General features: G+C 41.0%; 1 protein-coding gene across 29 annotated transcripts in view; it reads left to right on the top strand.

Annotated features, from left to right (window-relative positions):
- The window catches only part of TCF4 (transcription factor 4), a 379,471-nt gene that overhangs the window by 317,467 nt on the left and 41,233 nt on the right, over positions 1-20,771 (top strand). For all 29 annotated transcript variants that reach the window (XM_065932783.1, XM_065932770.1, XM_065932771.1 and 26 more), the window contains 2 exons: positions 2,759-2,892; positions 12,519-12,651. In XM_065932783.1, coding sequence (XP_065788855.1) covers positions 2,759-2,892; positions 12,519-12,651 — 267 coding nt within the window. The remainder of the gene's footprint in view (positions 1-2,758; positions 2,893-12,518; positions 12,652-20,771) is intronic.

The following is a 20,771-nucleotide window of genomic DNA, read 5'->3' as shown; positions in this document are numbered from 1 at the left end:
CCCTAGTGGCTTAGCTGATAAAAAACCTGGGTTCGATCCCTGGGTTGGGAAGATCCCCTGGAGAAGGGAGAGGCTACCCACCCCAGTATTCTGGCCTGGAGAATTCCATGGACTGTATCATCCATGGGGTGGCAAAGAGTCGGACACGACTGGGTGCTTTTCACTTTCACTTTCTTGGGAATAGAGAGAATTGGTCTCACATGTAGCGGAGCACCTATTCACCGGGGTCTTTTAGCTTTGTGACCTGTCTCGGTGTCCGTTTCTTTCAACGGCAGGAGCAGGTACGTCATTCGGGTGTGTTCTGCGCCATGACAAAAGCGTATCACTTTCAGCTTTAAACAGTAGCCACTTGGGCGTCAGTGGGTTTCCCTGGTACCTCAGCTGGTAAAGAACCCGCCTGCAGTTCAGGAGACCCCGATTAGATTCCTGGGTCGGAAAGATCCCGTGGAGAAGGGATAGGCTACCCACTCCAGTATTCTTGGGCCACCCTGGTAGCTCAGACGGTAAAGAATCCACCTGCAATGTGGGAGACCTGGGCTCGATTCCTTGGTTGGGAAGATCTCCTGGAGAAGGGAACCCACTCCAGTATTCTTGTCTCGAGAATTCACTGGACAGATGATCTGGTGGGCTACACCCCATGGGGTCGCAAGGAGTTGGACACAACTGAGCGACTTTCACATTCACTTCAGGCATTGACACCTCTCTTTTATGACCAGGGAAACTATGCTACTGTTACCTGTGCCTATAGAGATTGTCAACTCAAGGACTCATCACCCAAAGCCTGATTTCATTGAGAAAAATTGACACAAGGATAGATTTTGTCCATCTGCCTTCAGGAAGGTCACTTGCTTAAACCATGCACACTGTAAGGAGAGATCAGGTAGATTAAAACAACAGGCTCTTCTCCATGTCAGACCATGCAAAATATGGGAGCAAATTTGTTTTTCTGCATATGAATACTCAAAATGCAAAAAAAAATTTTTTTGAGTTGACATTTATGATGAGCACAATTAATTCACACACATCTAATTCTATTCTTTCAAAACACATTATGCCAAGATCATGGGACGTGATAAATATTAATTTACTGTGAAAAGCATAATTTATGTAAAATGTGTATTTTTGTAAGTCTGCATTGAGTAAAGTGTCTCTGTTAACAAATCCTAAATGTATTTCCATATAGTGCATTCTGTCAAAATGTTTCAGGAGACTCTTGTTCAATGATAGATATTCTCAATTTATTTGCCATGCATGTCATCTCTCTGAAGTGTTCGTTTTTCTTAGACTTCATGTTTGAATTTAAGATGACATCTACACTTCCACAATTTCTGAGCTAAATCCAAAGTCCATGAATAGTTACTTTTTAAAAGTCATATGTTTTTACATGATGGTCACAGAAACAGTGCATTGTAATCCCATTTCACATGGCTTCCTTCAGTGACAGTCTCCGATACCCTGAGAATTCAGGTCTTGAAGAAAATGTAGTTTAGATGAAAGAGATTCAGAGACTGCCAATAGCACAGGCTTCCCCAGTGTCTCAATGGGAACGAATCTGCCTACCAAAACAGGAGGCATAGGAGACATGGGTTTGATTCTTGCCTGGAAAATCCCATGGACGGAGGAACTTGGCTGGCTATAGCCCGTGGGGTTGCAAAGAGTCAGTCATGACTGAGCACGCATGCATGTCAGTAGCATGTTTTAAATTCACTACTGTGTGACCTCTTATTTGTAACTTCAGCCTCCATCTTTTGGTTAAAACTCTTATATTGTATACATCTTGTATACATCTGGCACTTAATAATTTTTGTTAAACTACTGAAGGAAAAAAAAAACTGAATCGAGCGGTAACAGAGATCCTCTCTATCCTTAATTTAAGGAACCCAGACCAAGGGAAGCAAACTTAACAATGACTTTGAGGCCTCTGGGCCCGGAGAGTGAAAAAAACTGTAGGAATATTTTTAATGTGGTGTTAATAGAAAATTAGCTTGATATTAAAATATATTTCATATAATTTTCATATAATTTTAAACTTCTTTTTTCCTCATAGTTTTATAAAAATGCAGAGGCTCTCAAAATTGTCTGTAATGTAGATACCACCTTTTGTGTGTACCCTTTTGATTACTACTGAAGACTTAAGTTAGCTATATAACTATATATCAAAATATAAACATTCAGAAAGAAGACACACACTCAGAGCTGTGTACTTGAGACTATTCTTCCTTAATTATTACATCCCATAATGTAATTCCAACTTTAATTCCATCTACTCTATGTGTTACAAAATGAAACCTAATCTCTGAAGTCAGAGACACTCTTTCTCATTATTACTTATTTCTTTATATGCTCTCAAAACATGTAAACTGGCCATCTGTGTCTTTATCTCAAAGGTGTTATTTTCACCCCAAAATTCAGGAGCAGTTAAATTTTCATAGGAAGAAAAATGTCAGGAGACATCTGAGAAATGTTTTCTTTAGCATTAGCTACGTTGCTGTCTTGATATAATTCTATGGAGAAATATGTTCTGTTCTTTCACAGTTGAATTTTTACCAGGAACCCTTTAACTGTGTTAAATATTTATATTTGTTTGTCAATATAGAGCCACTTGGAAAAGTATCATGAGGTGGTCTTCTATAACCAGCTCACCAACACAAAGATGAATGTACAATAGGCAATTGTTTTGGGGGATGTGACAAAGCCCTAGTCTATAAGACAGGGCTGAGTGCCTCGGAAAAGTCACGGTTTTCTTTGTCCTTTACAGATGGCCATCACAGCAGTGACCCTTGGAGCTCCTCCAGTGGGATGAATCAGCCTGGCTACGGAGGGATGTTGGGCAATTCTTCTCATATTCCACAGTCTAGCAGCTACTGCAGCCTGCATCCACACGAACGTTTGGTAAGGCAGACTCCCGTGGTAAGGGGGATGGTACGGCTCGTTTATTAAGTCTCCTCCTGTCTTCTCATGCGTGTACACACGGACTCTGTCAATGGACATAAGAATGGCACACACCCTTCCGATCTTGTTTCTGGGATCAGAGACGTGCTCAGACCACTTGTAAGCCCACCAGAGGCTCTGTTCTGCTGATTGAATTTTGCTCTGTGCTTTCTTTATCATGATGTCAGTTTCCTTCAGTGCATAAATACATACTGTATTTGAGTTGCAACACTTTAGCTGTGGTGGTTCCTTGGTTTTCGATGTTTTGTAGTTTTTTTGTTTGTTTTTCTGAGGCAGGGGTTACTATCTGTAGTTTTGAAGGGTATGCTGCAGGGGGCATAGCCAGTCAGTAGACTTTGAATTAGGTAACGTACATCTCCCAAGGGTATTTCCATTTCACCCTGACCAGCTTTTGTAGCCGATGACAGCTTTGAACTATTGTACCACACCTAAAGGAGAGCCTTGATGTCTCCTGTACACTCCCATCAGTTACAGCAACCAGAGGGTTTGTATTTGGATCAGATTCCCAATTTTCAGTCTTTTATTTTCACTTCCACACCCTCCACCATCTCCTTGATACTCCTTTACTTTCACCCCTGTTGAAAATTGCTGGGCTAAAGAGAATGGTCTCTTTCTTTTATGACTAAAGTTGCCATTCTGCCCATCATCCTACACTCATCTATCCTAGTATGTCTCTTTATTCTGGAGGAAACAGGGCATCAGGTGTTTTTCTAGTCTCAAAATTTACCACATCCCACAACCTACTGAAGAAATTAAGCCTATCACTAAATGAAGGAAAAACTGCTTTTGGGTCGTGCGTTAGGTCTTAGCTCAACTCAGTCGCTCAGTTGTGTCGACTCTGCGACCCCATGGCCTGCAGCACGCCAGGCCTCCCTGTCCATCGCCATCTCCCGGAGTTTACCCAGATTCATGTCATTGAGTCGGTGATGCCATCCAGCCACCTCATCCTCTGTCGTCTCCTTCTCCTTCTGCCTTTGATCTTTCCCAGCATCACAGTCTTTTCCAGTGAGCCAGTTCTTTGCATCAGGTGTCCAAAGTACTGGAGTTTCAGCTTCAACATCAGTCCTTCCAATGAATATTTAGGACTCATTTCCTTTAGGATGGACTGGGTGGATCTCCTTGCAGTCCAAGGGACTCTCAAGAATCTTCTCCAACACCACAGTTCAAAAGCATCAATTTTTCGGCACTCAGCTTTCTTCACAGTCCAACTCTCACATCCATACATGACTACTGGAAAAAACCATAGCCTTGACTAGACAGACTTTTGTTAGCAAACTAATGTCTCTGCTTTTTAATATGCTGTCTAGGTTGGTCATAACTTCTCTTCCAAGGATCAAACGTCTTTTAATTTCATGGCTGCAGTGACCATCTGCAGTGATTTTGGAGCTCCAAAAAATAAAGCCTGCCACTGTTTTCCACTGTTTCCCCATCTATTTCCCATGAAGTGATGGGACCAGATGCCATGATCTTAGTTTTCTGAATGTTGAGTTTTAAGTCAGCGTTTTCACTCTCCTCTTTAACTTTCAACAAGAGGCTCTTTAGTTCTTTGCTTTCTGCCATAAGGGTGGTGTCATCTGCATAGCTGAGGTTATTGATATTTCTCCCAGCAATCTTGATTCCAGCTTGTGCTTCTTCCAGCCCAGCGTTTCTCATGATGTACTCTGCATATAAATTAAATAAGCAGGGTGACAATATGCAGCCCTGACGTACTCCTTTTCCTATTTGGAACCAGTCTGTTGTTCCATGTCCAGTTCTAACTGTTGCTTCCTGAACTCCATACAGATTTCTCAAGAGCCAGGTCAGGTGGTCTGGTATTCCCATCTCTTTCAGAATTTTCCACAGTTTGTTGTGATCCACACAGGCAAAGACTTTGGCATAGTCAATAAAGCAGAAATAGATGTTTTTCTGGAACTCTCTTGATTTTTCCATGATCCAGCAGATGTTGGCAATTTGATCTCTGATTCCTCTGCCTTTTCTAAATCCAACTTCAACATCTGGAATTTCACGGTTCCTGTACTGTTGATGCCTGGCTTGGAGAATTTTGAGCTTTACTTTGCTAGCGTGTGAGATGAGTGCAATTGTGCAGTAGTTTGACCATTCTTTGACATTGTCTTCTTTGGGATTGGAATGAAAACTGACCTTTTCCAGTCCTGTGGTCACAGCTGAGTTTTCCAAATTTGCTGACATATTGAGTGCAGCACTTTCACAGCATCATCTTTGAGGATTTGAAATAGCTCAACTGGAATTCCATCACCTCCACTAGCTTTGTGCATAGTGATGCTTCCCAATGCCCACTTGACTTCACATTCCAGGATGTCTGGCTCTAGGTGAGTGATCACACCATTGTGATTATCTGGGTCGTGAAGATCTTTTTTGTACAGTTCTTCTGTGTATTCTTGCCACCTCTTCTTAATATCTTCTGCTTCTGTTAGGTCTGTACCATTTCTGTCCTTTATTGTGCCCATCTTTGCATGAAATGTTCCTTGGTATCTCTAATTTTCTTGAAGAGATCTCTAGTCTTTCCCATTCTATTGTTTTCCTCTATTTCTTTGCATTGATCATTTTGAGGAAGGCTTTCTTATCTCTCCTTGCTATTCTTTGGAACTCTGCATTCAAATGGGTAAATCTTTCCTTTTCTCCTTTGCCTTTTGCTTCTCTTCTTTTCACAGCTATTTGTAAGCCTCCTCAGACAATCATTTTGCCATTTTGCATTTCTTTTTCTTGAGGATGGTCTTGATTCCTGCCTCCTGTACAATGTCACGAACCTCCGTCCATTAGGATTGGGAGGCAGATAATATGCGACCAAGTCTCTTGTGCAGTAAAATAGATTTGAAAATGTATGAACCTCTAGTCCTCCAAATGGGAAACTGTAGCAGATCCAGTGATTCTTAGTCATACTTATATTGTTGTTCAGTCACTCAGTCGTGTCTTACTGTTTGCGACCCCATGGACTGCAGCATGCCAGGTTTCCCTGTCCCTCCCTATCTCCCGGTGTTTACCCAAACTCATGTCCGTTAAGTTAGTTGTTCAACCATCTCATCCATCCAACCATCCAACCATCTCATCCTCTGTCGTCCCCTTCTCCTCCTGCCCTCAATCTTTCCCAGCTTCAGGGTCTTTTCCAATGAGTCAGTTCTTCACATCAGGTAGCTAAAATATTGAAGCTTCAGGTTCAGCATCAGTCCTTTCAGTGAATATTCAGAGTTGATTTCCTTTGGGATTGATTGGTTTGATCTCCTTGCTGTCCAAGGGACTCTGAAGAGTCTTCTCCAACACCACAGTTCGAAAGCATTAGTTTTTCAGCACTCAGCTTTGTTTACCATCGAACTCTCATATCTGTACGTGCTGCTGCGGCTGCTGCAGTCGTGTCCAACTGTGTGAGACCCCAAGACGGCAGCCCACCAGGCTCCCCCGTCCCTGGGACTCTCCAGGCAAACACACTGGAGTGGGTTGCCATTTCCTTCTCCGATGTATGAAAGTGAAGTCGCTCAGTTGTGTCCAACTCTTCGCGACCCCATGGATTGCAGCCCACCAGGCTCCTCCGTCCTTGGGATTTTCCATGCAGTCGTACTGGAGTGGGGTGCCATTGCTTTCTCCTCATCCATGCATGACTACTGGACAAACCATAACTTAGACTATGTAGATCTTTGTCAGCAAAGTGATGTCTCTGCTTTTTAATACACTGTCTAGGTTTGTCATAGCTTTCTTCCAAGGAGCAAGCATCTTTTAATGGCTGTAGTCCCCGTCTGTAGTGATATTGGAGCCCAAGAAAATAAAATCTATCACTGTTACCATTTTTCTCCATCTATTTACCACAAAGTGATGGGACTGGATGCCATGATCTTAGTTTTTTGAATGTTGAGTTTTAAACCAGCTTTTTACTCTCCTCTTTCACTGCCATTAAGAGGCTCTTTAGTTCCTCTTCACTTTCTGCCTTTAGGGTGGTGTCATCTGTATGTGCTTATATTACTACTCCTTATCTTGTGATGTGCCCTTTTTTCTTCTAATACCCAGATTTATGCTTCTTTCTCTGTCCTAATATAGGAGATAGTACTTTCTTGATTTCTGTGGTCTTTGCTCAGTCACCAGAGATATGGAAAAGATGACTTATATCCTATTTTGATGACTGAAAACATTCCAGAAGAGTTCAGATATCCTTGAAAATATCTATTTATTAATGGATAGTCCTGGTCACAGAGACAAGGTGAGGATCCCTGAGCTTATCCTCGAATGAGAGACAGAAGATGAAGGTGGAATTGACCTTTTTCTATCATCTCCCAACTTTGAATGTGGAAATCACAAGCTAGCTCAAATTTCAGCCCATTTTCAATAAATAGCAGGTGATTTACTTTCAAATTTCTTCTTCTTCCACCTCTTACTTAGAGTTATTAGCGTGAAATCTCAAACAAATAGCACTTATTACTATACTAGAATTTCTTCTTGGTTAAAACTTTTATTTCACCATCATCATTTTGCACTTCTCTGGAGAACTCATGATCGAAACTGTATGTGTCCTGCAAGCAAGGAAAGTTTTGGTTTACAAATAAAAGATTTTGGCACTGTACTAATATGTTGGAATTTCCATTAGGCATTTATTTTTCTTCACTCCTGTATTTATTTCTTTCCCTATCATGCTCTAGAACTTTGACTTAACTTTTATCCCAGTCAAGTTCACCGCATGGGGGAAGGATGTTGAAAATGTGCTCAAAAGCACAGAAAATGTGGTTTTTAAAATGGAAACTAATTATACCCTTTTAGAAAATTTTCTTGAACCAAAACAATGTTATCAACCAGGAGGAAAGATTGTTTTGAAGGAGTAACCCGACAGGTTGTATCAGGTTCTGTGTGTATAATGTCATTTATCCATCACAAAACAGTTTTCATTCTTAACACCATCAATTAGTATATCTTGGAGATGAGGGGGTTTATTTTTCAAAAGGAGAAACAAATTAGGTCTCTGGTAATAGGTCCTGATGAATTTTCTCACTGATAGGGGAACTATTTTGATATCTAGTAATCATTGTGATTTCAGTATTTATTAGAAAACCTCTTGCTGAAGTGACTTTTAAAAGTCTGATTCTGATTGAGAATCATTTGCGAATACTGTACGCAGTTAGTGCCCTTTCGCTTGAAAGTAATGATGGTTCCTTGAATTTTTCATCTGTAGCTTTTACCCAGTTTCATACTGAACAAAGCAATAGTTTGAGAAAATAGAGGAAAGCTTTCCTTGGATTATTTTGGGTATAATTTGGCCAAATTAGTATGTCTTGCTGAAGGTAAACATTTTGGAAACATGATTGCCTTTATCACTTTCTAGTATGTTATAATAGAATGTGTAATTACAAAGCTTAAAATCCAAATACAACAGTAGCAACTGTCAAGTCACTGGTGTTGATTCTTTAAATCCCCTTTACAGTTTCAACCTTGACAGCGATCCCACAGCTAATCACTACTATGTCACAGATACACGTACAAAATCACTCTGAAGAATGTAGTTTGTGGTTAAGCTTTGGAAGGAGTTATTGTAGAAGATTTAGGTTTGGAATGACTTGGCAGAATTCTTTTTAAAAATAGGATAGAGTCCCTGCAGTCTGGCATGGGTTAGGAACGGTCTCTGTACCACAGAGTGAAATAGTCCTGGGAGTCTGGAATTTTACTATGAAGGAAGTTCTGTTGTCTTTTATTGTTTGTAACCTAAACCCTTGCTCTAGTGATTCTCACTGGGGGGTGATTTTGCCACACAGGAAACATTTGGTAATGTCTGGAGATATTTTGGGGTGTTGGAACCTGGGGGGCAGGGGGTGCCTGTAGGTGGTACTGGAATAATCCAGTGTATCGAGGCCAGGGATTCAGGAAACATACTACAATGCATACCCCTGCCAGGCAAAGAATGCTCTGGCATGAAACACCAACAGTGCCAAGATTGTGAAATGCTGCTGCTGCTCCTAAGTCGCTCCAGTCGTGTCCGACTCTGTGCGACCCCATAGACGGCAGCCCGTCAGGCTCCCCCGTCCCTGGGATTCTCCAGGCAAGAACACTAGAGTGGGTTGCCATTTCCTTCTCCAATGCGTGAAAGTGAAAAGTGAAAGTGAAGTCTCGCAGTTGTGTCCAACTCTTAGTGACCCCATGGACTGCAGCGCACCAGGCTCCTCCGTCCACGGGATTTTCCAGGCAAGAGTGCTGGAGTGGGGTGCCATTGCCTTCTCCGTGTGAAATGCTACCCTAGCACAAAATTTGACTTTATTCTTAGTATGTGCTAACAGTGATCATGTTTTCTAATCTTTGAATGATCAACTCATCGTTTAATAAAAAAACATCACTCACGGAAACATTTTCAACACTTAACTCTGTCAATAGACTCCACATACACTATAATTGGGTATCAAGTAAAAATAAATAGTGGACGTGTAATACCTTAACACCTGGGGCTTCCCAGATGGTGCTAGTGGTAGAGAATCTGCCTGCCAGTGCAGGAGATGCAGGAGACTTGGATTCGATCCCTGTGTTGGGAAGATTCCCTGGAGGAGGAAATGTTGCCCCACTCCAGTGTTCTTGCCTGGGAAATCCCATGGACAGAGGTGCCTGGCGGCACGGGGTCACGAGAGAGTCAGACACGGCCGAGCACACACAGAACCATAGCACTCTGTCATACTCCCGTTCACCTTTGCCTTTGTGGCAGGCAGGGCAGATATCATTAATAGCTGGAGTAAGAAAGACTAATGGGACCTCGTATAGTTGATCCCTAAATACTCTAAAAGAGACATTATTCGCATATCACTAATAATCTCTGTGGTGTATTTATTACATCTTTGAGTGACAGTAGTTGTCAAGATCCTTTGCCTTGTAAAATAATCTAGTTATAAATCTCGTTAACTTATTTCAGCATCTAATTTTCTGTGAGTCTCTAAAAATAACTAATTTACGTGAATTGCATTGGTTTCCCCACTGAAGTCTCTGGGGAAGAACTTTCCTTTTTAGTCTCTGAATTTAGGAGTAACTCTTTGTGAAATCCTGACACTTGACAAAGGGTTACTCTGTTTTATACCAAGGTAAAAGGGTCTAAAAATTCCTACTGATATGATAATCTTTTTTCTGTCTCATCCTCTCATTATTACAGTTATTTAAATATTTTTCAAAATTCTTTTCCTCTGTTTTGATTTTTGAAAACTTGGGACTGGTTTATCCAGTTTCTCTATTCTTCAGAAATTCAGCATGGTCTAGGACTGGGTAAAAATGAAATCAAACAATCTTTTTTCCATTTCTTTCTCTTTTTCCATAGTTTGTTTCTTTTTTCCACATTATTATAGTCTTTAGTTCTTGAGCAAAAATAGCTCTTCTAAGTTTGGTCTTCCATGGCTTATCCAGTTTTTTAGGTCAGTTGTACTGTGTAATGGGCTCACTCTATTATCCTTTGAGAAAATTTCATGGACTAGTTGAGGTTTTCTGGAAGTGCCAAGTAGAAATGAGTTTAACAGGTGGCCTAAGGAATTTTTGGTTAAGCAAAGAGATCCAAGAAATTTATAAGCTTGAAAGGCACTTTTGGGAACTTGGAAATCTTTTAAGGCATCATCCCAACTATCTCACTGAAGTTGACCTTTTTGTTGGACTCTTTGGGGTGTGCAGAGGTAATATTTTTAAAGGCATCAGCCATGTCACTGGCAGACCTGACTCCAGAATACAGATTTGTTTTCTGGACTCTTTAGTTGCCTCTCAAATATTAGTAGTATTTCAGTCCACTGTTTATTAAACACTAGCTGGTCCCTGATGGCTCAATTGGTAAAGCGTTCGCCCACAATGCAGGAGACCCAGGTTTGATCCCCGAGTCAGGAAGATCTCTTGGAGAAGGAACTGGCAACCCACTCCAGTATGCTTGCCTGGGAAATCCTGTGGACAGAGAAGCCTGTTGGTCTACAGTCCACAGGGGTCGCAAAATTTGGACTTGACTTAGTGACTCAACCACCACCACCAACTGGTAACCAGTTGCTCTTTGAGCTGCTCACAGGATGAGTATGTTCAGCACTCAGCCGCAAGTTGTGAGAGGCACAGAGGCAGAAACGCCCCTCTTGAAGCGTTTCAGTTTAGGTGGAAATGGTCTTGAAAGAGGAAGCCTGGAAAAGCAGCATTTCAGGGAAGATCCCCTGGAGGAGGGAATGGCCACCCACTCCAGTATTCTTGTGTGGGAAATCTCAGAGGAGCCTGGTGAGCTCCAAGTCTACGGGGTTGCAAAAGAGTCCCCACATGACAGCAACTGAAGAAGACGACAGCAGCAGCTGAGTGTTGAATGGCGCAGCACAGAATGTAAATGCATCAGGGAGGAGAGATTCTGAAGGGGCTGGAAGCAGGAAGGGGTCCTCAGGGGAGAGGCTGAACCCAAGATGGGCCTCACCAAATAAATAGGGGATCCTGTGATACAGGGGGTCCATGTCCCATGACCTGATGTCTGGGCTTTAAGTTCCCCCGACTTTCAGCATCGTATCCAAACTCTAATTTCAACAGACTCTCCAGTAGTGCCGTAATAAAGACGCATAGCTCATCAATACGTGACATACAAGGGAAAAGTATATTTCAGCTTAAATATTTTTCCTTTACACGTCCGTCATATAGTCAAATACCCGTGAGCTTTACTTTTTAAGCTCCTTTATCTTGCAAAAGAAAATAGCTCCATTTTGTGAATAACTATGTTTTTTGTAAATAACCATGTTCCTCTTACTGGTCTGCTCCTTGGACAGGAGGCAGGTGGTTGGGGAGCAACTCATTTGTCCCCTTACAGGCACTTGTGAGATGCCAGATAGCAGCTAGTACGAGAGTCATACCCAGAGCTAAGCCTGAACGCATTCTGTGAAAAAGGATATTCTTTCTCGTGGTCAGCTCTATGGTGAATTGTTAAGGAAGAGAACCTATAAGCAAGGACAAAAAATAAGTTATTCTCAGTTCATTTGTTCCAGTGTAATTCAGCATAGTCTTTGTCATAAGACTTTATACATATTGATACTGTAGAGAGATATTCAATCGTTAAACTGCTTTTTAAGTTTTTCATTTATCATTTTGTTGTTGCTGGAGTTCAGGAGGTTGATCTAGTTGGTCGGGAAGAAGATTTGAGACTGGTTATTCTTGGCCAGTTAGTTTTCAGAAGATCAGGATAAAGTATACTGTGAACCCTGCGCGTCATGCTGGTGTTTTATTCATTACATTATGGGCTCTTTCTTACCTGATCAATAGGCTGTACAGAAGAACAACAGTAGTGATGGTCTTTTATTGTTGCTAAAGTCCCAGACCTGCTTTTAAGGAATCATTTTCGTATTTAGAGTTGGTGACCATTTCTCAAGATTTAGCATTGACATTATATTCCTCTAGCTTTGATGCAAACCCAAGCCAACTACGTCTGTGTATTTTATTACTTGAAAAATGAAAGTTGTCAGATCTAAGCAAGATGTATTCTTGGATATTTTGAAATTCCGAGGGCTATGTCCATTGTAAAATGAAGAGTTCTGAAAGAAGTATTGGAAAACTGAGCCACTAAATATTTTGTGATTGAATATGGCCTCCTTTTTTGCTTCTTGCCACAGGGCTATCCATCACACTCCTCAGCAGACATCAATTCTAGTCTTCCTCCGATGTCCACTTTCCACCGTAGTGGTACCAACCATTACAGCACCTCATCGTGTACGCCTCCTGCCAACGGGACGGACAGTATAATGGGTGAGTCATGGAGACGCCGGTTCTGTTTCCGACAGCCAGTGTCAGGGTTTAATCATCAAGGACTTCTTCTTCTCCCCCCAGCCCTGTCACTGAACAGTAATCGAGCCATGAGTGTTTATCACATGGACAAATGAGCCAAGCAGAAATCATCATTATCTTGCCTGTAATCTCTTTTTGTCCCAAGACACTGCTATTTGGCTGCCTGTCTCCACCGTGAGTGATTAGATTGAGCCAGGTTTGAATATACCAGCGAGGGCTTCTCACACTCTCAAACAGCTAATGAAGTGACCTCTTCTAAGAGGAGCCTTTGAAAGTTAGTAAAATAGAAGGCGTAATAGCTGTTAATAGGAGTTACTGACCATTCTCAAATTCCAGTCACCATGCTAAGCTTTTAACCATCATACACCACTGTCTTCTGGAAACTAGTTCATGTGATGTTCAGGCATAGTTATTAAGAACTAGATAGTTTTACCTTCTGGAGGGTATGGCATTGTGGAATCCTCCAGACAGGAAGAAGTGTAGGGAGAGGAGATGGCTGGGCATCAGTGAGCCAGAATTTACTTGCTGCTTCTTCTCAGCAAAATTACTAATGAGTCAAGACCCAAGCAGAGTGTCCTGTCAAGTAAACGGAGCCATCATCTCTAAGTTTTTGTGGTGTTCGTTGTGGTCCTCTCCCCAGCGTGGACGGTTACCCTGCCAGCACTCTCCTCTTGAGGGAAGAGCTCGGTAGGCTGCCCGTGCGGGGAGGCAGCCACCGTCTTCTGATTCTGCCTTCGACAGCCTTGTCCTTCAATGAGAGGCACAGTCTGATGCTGCAGAGTCTTCTCAAAACCTCAGACTTCCTCTGCTCACCACCTACTCTGGTTCCAGCTCAAACCCACAACTAACTCGGCCTTATGATCCCTTCCTGTGGGTCCAGTTTAGTGATGAGGACACTAACTGTACATTTAGTTTTTATTTTGGGGGTCTTCCCAGTGGCTCATGGTGAAGAATCTGCCTGCCAATGCAAGAGACACAGGAGACACAGGGAAGATCCCCTGGAGAAGGAAATGGCAACCCACTCCAGTATTCTTGCCTGGAAAATTCCACGGGCAGAGGAGCCTGGCAGGCTACAGTCCGTGGAGTCGCAAAGAATCAGACACGACTGAGCATGCGCTGAGACTGGAATGTGTATTTCTTTATTTATTTTGGCTGAGCCACACAGCATGTGGGGTCTTAGTTCCCTGATCAAAGATTGATCCTGGCCCCCTGCATTGGAAGCGTGGAGTCTTAACCACAGGACTGCCAGGGAAGTCCCTAACTGTACGTTTTAAAGATAAGAATGTGTGACAGAAGAGTAGTCCCTTTAGCTCTTTGCAGTTGGTTAAAAATGTTCTTTAGATAGTCTCTGGAACTTGGGGAAGTGGTATGAATCACTTATGAGGGGGAGAGTTTTTGATGAAAGAGAAGAGATGTGTTTTGAAATGTTGCAAATGTAATTCTGCCTAAATAATATAGTCCCTGCTTACTCAATAATATACTTCACACTTGAGATGAGCCATCTAGCAGCCCTTCCTTTCACTGCCATGTCTCACTGAGAGGCAAATTTAGGAAGTAGTTTCCATTTTTGTGACTTTTCATAACAAAGCCTCTACCGGTGCATTGTGTCAGTTTGACCTTGGAGAGCTATGGACAGAGGTCATGTAGGGAAGTTTTGCTAACTATCAATGCAGTTTTGGCAGACCCAAAAAAACAAGAAGAAAGAAAGAAGTGCAGAACTGAAAGAGTGAGAAAAGCATATTTCACTTCAGTGTGGTTTGACAAATGGAAAGCCCCTTTCTGCAGTCATGAGGTCTTAGTTATAAAGAAGGATGACCGGTCATTCATCCTTTTACAAGGCAGATTTCCTGTCTACTTGTGGTTTGAGTAATTTTCTTTTTTAGGAAGGTAGAAAGGTAGAGCAAAAACTTGAGTTGAGGAAAGCACACTTAGGCACTGTTGAAAAAAGAGTTGTGTTGAGTGATTTGCCAAACAGTTCCTGCAAGAGTCACCAGGACTTGGGAAGGAAGAGATACTATGAGATGCTGTGATCATCCTGCATGACCAGTGGTCAGCAGGGCCTCGAGTCTCAGCCGGAATGCGGTTCGCCTTACTGAAGCTGATGGGCTCATCACTGGCTTGTGGATGAACAAGAATGTCTACCCTCCTTTTTTATTTGGTCTGGGCAGGTAGAGCAATAATTGGTGACTTCTACATACTAATATACAGGGCCCAGCTAACGTTAAGATGGACTTACTATACAGACCAGAGGGCCCTGTTTAAGTGGAGGGAGGGTCTAGACAATAAGAAAGGAGCTATACTTTTCAATGAGAGAAGTGTGAGATTTCTGGAATCCAGAGAAAGCTTTTTAGGAACAACTTTATTGCATAAGTTACTCCACCATCATGAGTGTACTTGTCAAAATCTACTAGCAACTTGTGAGAAAGCTTTACAATCATTTCGGGACATAAGTAGACATGATAATTCAGCTTTTTGGAGGAGTAGATCTTTATTAATTTGCATACATACTTGTTACTTTAGGATTACTTTAAGGGAGAACATTCTAGACTGTTCATCCTTAAAATAATACATCCTCCAATTCCTTAAATTAAAATACAGAGGAGAATTTAAGTATAATAATAAGCCTTCATATTTGCATAAGGTCCAAGTCACCCTTGTTTCCTTGCACTTTTTTTTTCTTTGCACTTTAATTCTCCTAGGTTTTGGTTTGATTTTTCAGAGTGTGGTAGAAGGCAGGGATGGCAGCATGTCTGTGGAACAAGAAGAGAAGATTTCTCTTCTGATGTTAGTGATACTTCCCTAACAAACAGTATGGATTAATAGGATACATCTGTAGACTTTTGAAAATATTTGGCATATACTCACTCACTCTGAAATACAGGAAATAAAGAAATATTACATTGCCTGTATCTCAAAGAACAAACAGAGCTAATTAAATAATTGGTAAATAGGGAACACACAGCCTGACACATGTTTGAGATTACACACATGATTCTGTAGAAAATGACTGTAAGCAATACTAATGCCGTAAGAATGGGTTTCAAGCACTAACACATGGCCATCACATTCTTCAAGGTTTCTTGGTAGAAAGTGGCAAGGCACTGCAGGCTCCTCATAAATGGCGTCGGTGTCTTAGGAAGAGGAAGATCACGGCTCCACGGTACGCTGTGTCTTCCTGGCAGTCAGGGGGGGTCCCCAGCCAATCATAGAAGAGCACAGTGCTTGTGGAGTGAGATGTAAACTCTGGAACCATCAGCGTGTGCCCTGTCTGGAAACATGCTCCCTTGCCTCTGGATCTGTCCCCTACATCTCAAGAGATGGAATATGCTCACGGAGGTTTGGGACAGCTTGTGTTTGACTTGGAGGGATGGTCATTGTTTCTTGTTTTGTTTTCTTTTGCCCTTTTATGCCCAGTATCATTTTTTGACCAAAAGCTGAGGAAGGGCAAAACTGACTCTGAATGTGTTAATGACAGGGTTTTTTGGGTGTTTTTTGTTTTTTGTTTTTTTAATAGCACATTCACCCGTGGATTTTTTTAAAGAATTGTACAGTAAGATATTTTACTTTAAGCATGTAGTACCCTGCTTTTCTGCCAACGCTAGAGTGCATTAGGCACGTCTGACTTAGAAGGGTAGATTAAGCACTCTGGAATGATACAAATATAATGCATGTGACACACCGCGGATTCTTAGTCGTTTAACTGATGGGGTGGCCAGTTAAGGATAGAAGCTGAGTCTGAAGGCTTCAAGAGTTACCACCGTCAGAGCCTCTCAACTTGCTTCCTAAAAGTTTCTCAGTGTGACACTATCTGGGTGTGCTTTAGAGCCTTTGCAGTTCAGAGCTTCTGCCTGTGAGCAGGCGTCCAGAGGAGGAAGCGGAAGAAGTTATTAGGTACCAACTCTAGAGGGGAGAAGTGTCTATAGAGAATGGAGGCACACACATAGTACATGTAACATCTTATGGAAAAATCGGAACCAGCTTTCTGACCAACCCAGTAGGGACCAACTGTCTCCATAGTTCCCTCCTACTTGCAAAATCCAGTAGCCTTTTCTCTTCAAAAGGATGGAGAGACCCACCTAGCGTCACACAGTCCTCTACGACTCCCCACGAAGGAGAAAGCTCCGGTTCCCCACGGGGAGATACCATTGGTGTTCATTCCAGGGCTGTGACCACTTGTGGTTCGGAGCAACACACCCTCTTTGCTCAGAGGGAATTGGACATACAGCTAGCATAATGCTTATAATAACTGTTATTGTTTTGTTAGTCTTGAACCGGCCTGTCTAATGCGTGGTATTCACCATCTTTAAACCTCAAACCAAACAGTGTTGAAGGAACAGCCTACAAAGATTGATTGAATACAACATATGCTAAAGATTACCCTAGAATATCTATCTGGTTCATGAATTAATCTGGCTTCCAACTTTCACTTCTAATGACATGTTTGTATGACATGATGGGTTTTAGTGTGTGGCTTTTCTAGTAGAAACATTATGTCCGTTTTCCCTTGAGGACCCGGTTTCACAGTAATTTTATTATGAGAATAGTCACATAAGATTCACTTTGTCTTTTACAAGAATCTTGAGCCTTCAAATACAGTTGGGTGATGAACAGGCACAGAGCATAAGAGCAATAGGAATTTTATCCAGCAGCGTCATGGCATCTTAGTTACAAAGACCACCAACGGAGAACAATAAACCAGTTTGATTTAAGTCTTCTCATCCATTTCCTGCACGTGGTGGATGGGGCCCAGCTTCCCCCTTGAATTCCTAGGAATCCGTCCTGCTAAAAGTTCAGTGTTTGGTAGCCTGTACTTAAGTTGTTCTTCTAATATTGTAGGTCGTAGGAGAGCTGGGAATTCTCCTTCTTTTATCTTTGTTGAGAAGCTCATGACATTGTTATGCTGTTTCTACTAGTTGAATAACATGAGGGTCGCTTGGACACAGTTCAGAAAAATCTAAACTTTAAAACCGTCATCTTCTTTCAAGCAAAGACTCTATGAATTACACTTCTTCATCTTTTTATAGCTCTAACCCTTGGCTCAGTGATAAAGAATCCGCCTACCAATGCAGGAGACGCAGGAGTTTGATCCCCGATCCCTGAATCAGGAAGATCCCCTGGAGGAGGAAATGGCAATCCACTCCAGTGTCCTTGCCTGAAAAATCCCATGGACAGAGGGGCCTGGTGGCTGCAGAGAGCCAGACACGACTGAACAGCTGAGCACACACATCCTTTTATAGCTTCAGGATGACCCAGCCTGGGGTTCTGGGTGTACAATAAAGGGATAACACATCTTCCGAATCTTTCAGATTTTTCAGTAGTCAGTCCCCAGGTCCCACTTATCCTGATGTTTGGGTCAGGGTGTGTTCTAACAGGAATTGCCATTTTCTCCAAAGTGGAGATTGAGACTGAGGGTGGTCCCAGTTGTAGCCGAAAAGACTAAACCCTGCTTTCTGCCCCATCTTCTAGCCAGCAGTAGCACCTGTGTTCAGGCCGTCTAAACAATGCTTGGGTGGTTGGCAGTGTCGAATCCTCCTACCAAATTACAGTTCCTCTTAATACTACTCACCTTCAATCATATTCATGTTACAGCTTTACTTAGAGACTTGATTTTTTTTTCTCTTTAGCTAGGGAAATTGCTAAGAGCTAAAATCACGTTAGTGATCCATCCAGTTTTTTATCAAACAGGGACAGTAGTTCTTCTCTTTATTTCTGTTCTGTAGGCATTTTGTTTATTTCTCATAATACCTTGACAAACACTCAGGCTTAGAATAGTAATCAAGTCCTGTTACATGAACGATAGAAAAGTAGATTTGATGTGCACACATTTAACGAGCAGTGTGATTTGCTAAACGTGACTCATTACTCAATATAGAAGAAATTTTGCTATTTGAGCATTAAATATATATTTACTTTCTGATTACATATGCCCCTTGACCTGTCAGGCACATAACTAGAAAGAGAGTCTTCAGGAGGAGGATCCGTGTAGCTTAGCATGTTTAAGGTCTCCTGAAAATGTGTCTTCTCCAGTGTTTCCTGGAACAGAACAAAAGGCCTTCCAAGTGTAAGGGCAAACTGGTCCCAATAAACTGCTTTGAAATTTGAACCCTGGAGTTGATTCTCCAGCTGTTGCAGGTAGAATGGCTCTATATTAAAAAAAAAATAAAAGTCTGTTCTTATCAGTGACTTCCATGAGTAGCCTTTGTAGTTTTCTGAAACATTTTCATGACAGTATGAGGTAAGGAGTTAAATTCTGTCTTTTTATTATGCCCCCAAGTTCTCATGCCTCCTTGGGTAAAACAAGGACTAATAGAAAGTTCAGTTAGAAAGGTATAGTATGAAAAGATCATAAAGATTTTATCTTGTCTCTTCTAAAATATGATTTTTATGTAATAATAATTTATTTTTTGATTTAGGCATATTCTTTTTTTTTTTTACAATAGGTCCTTGTTGGTTATCTATTTTAAATATAGACAGTGTGTACTTGTCAATCTTTAAGGGAAAAAAAGATACAAATGAACAATGAACTTATTTACAAAACAGAAACAGACTCACAGTTTAGAGAATGAATTTATGGTTACCAGAGAGGGAAAGTTGGGAGGGATATGGGATAGATTGAGAGTATAATTTCTTTTTTACATATCTCTAAAATATTTTTATTGGTTTTCAATTTTTCCTAATTTGGTTTGATTAATATATTTTAAAACCCTTATTCTCATTTTAAAACTGTTCAAAGAATTAATCTTTTGAAAGCTACCATAGCAAATTTTATCTATAATTATAACAATATCTTATCCTAGTTGGGTTTAGTTTCTTTGTTAGATAATGTAATTTTTTCTGATGTGGCTCTGAATTTTCATTTCATGAAGGTCTGTTTTGTAGTCAAGCAGATATCCAAATTATTTTGACTGATAAACCTAATTTTAAGAATAATGATAATATTGCTTCTGAAGGGGAAGAAAAAAATGTATGTATAATTATCTCCAAATACCGTGGTAATACATGCTGAAAAATCTCAGTGCTCTTTGTGTTTTCAGAATCCGTGTTATTTTCCTTTAGAATTGTCTTCAGTTTTAAAAGAACTCCTTGATGCAGAAATTTTTACTTTCACACCAGATAATAATTTCATTTATCTCTTTATAGTGAATATTTTTAGTACTCTTGATATCTGTGCGTTCCTTCCACTAGTTCATTGTATGATGTTGGACCCTCATTTCAGAGAACTTTCTTAAGCATAAAATCCTTAGTACTAACAACTAATATATTTTTAACATTATGAATTTGTGATGTGAGAAAGAATAGTTTTTCCTTTTTTGTGTCAGAAGGCGATTGTGTTCTTTTCAGTACATACAGCTTTCTTTCAGTTTTAGTAATTAACAAATGAATGTAGGGGTGAGTTTTGTTAACCAAATAAAGCAAACATCAAAAGATCGGATTGTCATACCCAACATGTAAATATATAAAAATAACAAGCATAATTTAACTATATTAAGCAGAGGTCAGGAGGATGAAATGATAGCCTAGAGACAAAGATAATTTGACCACTTGAGAGCTGATCCCATGACTTTATTTTACAGATCTGGAAACTGAAGATGACACATTTGCCAGAAAGAGTGCTTTCTTGGGTTGAGGATAGGGCTGGGAATTTTTTAAAAACTTTAAACGTGTAATGAAGTTTTGCTTGAATTAATCTGTTGATTTAGTATTTCCTTTTCTTATTTCACAAAAGAGTGACAGACACTTTCCCCTAGAGTTTAATAGGTTTTATTTAAATATTATATCTACTCGCTTATGCTGAGACCTTAATAAATCTAAGAGAAGAACACCGCTGGCTGTACCATTTTATAAAGGCAAATTACTTTCAAAAGATAGAGAACAGACTTACGGACAAGGGCAGCGGGGAGGAAGGAGAGAGTGAGATGAATAGAAAGAGTAGCATGGAAACATATACATTACCATTCATAAAATAGATAGCCGGTGGAAATTTGCTGTGTGATGCACAGAACTCAAAGAGGGGCTCTGTAACAACCCAGAGGGCTGAGAAGTGCGAGGGAGGGGACATATGCACACCTGTGGCTAATTCC

Source organism: Muntiacus reevesi, chromosome 4 (assembly GCF_963930625.1).
Source record: "Muntiacus reevesi chromosome 4, mMunRee1.1, whole genome shotgun sequence".
Lineage (NCBI taxonomy): Eukaryota > Metazoa > Chordata > Mammalia > Artiodactyla > Cervidae > Muntiacus > Muntiacus reevesi.
This window is presented reverse-complemented; position numbering and strand designations above follow the sequence as displayed.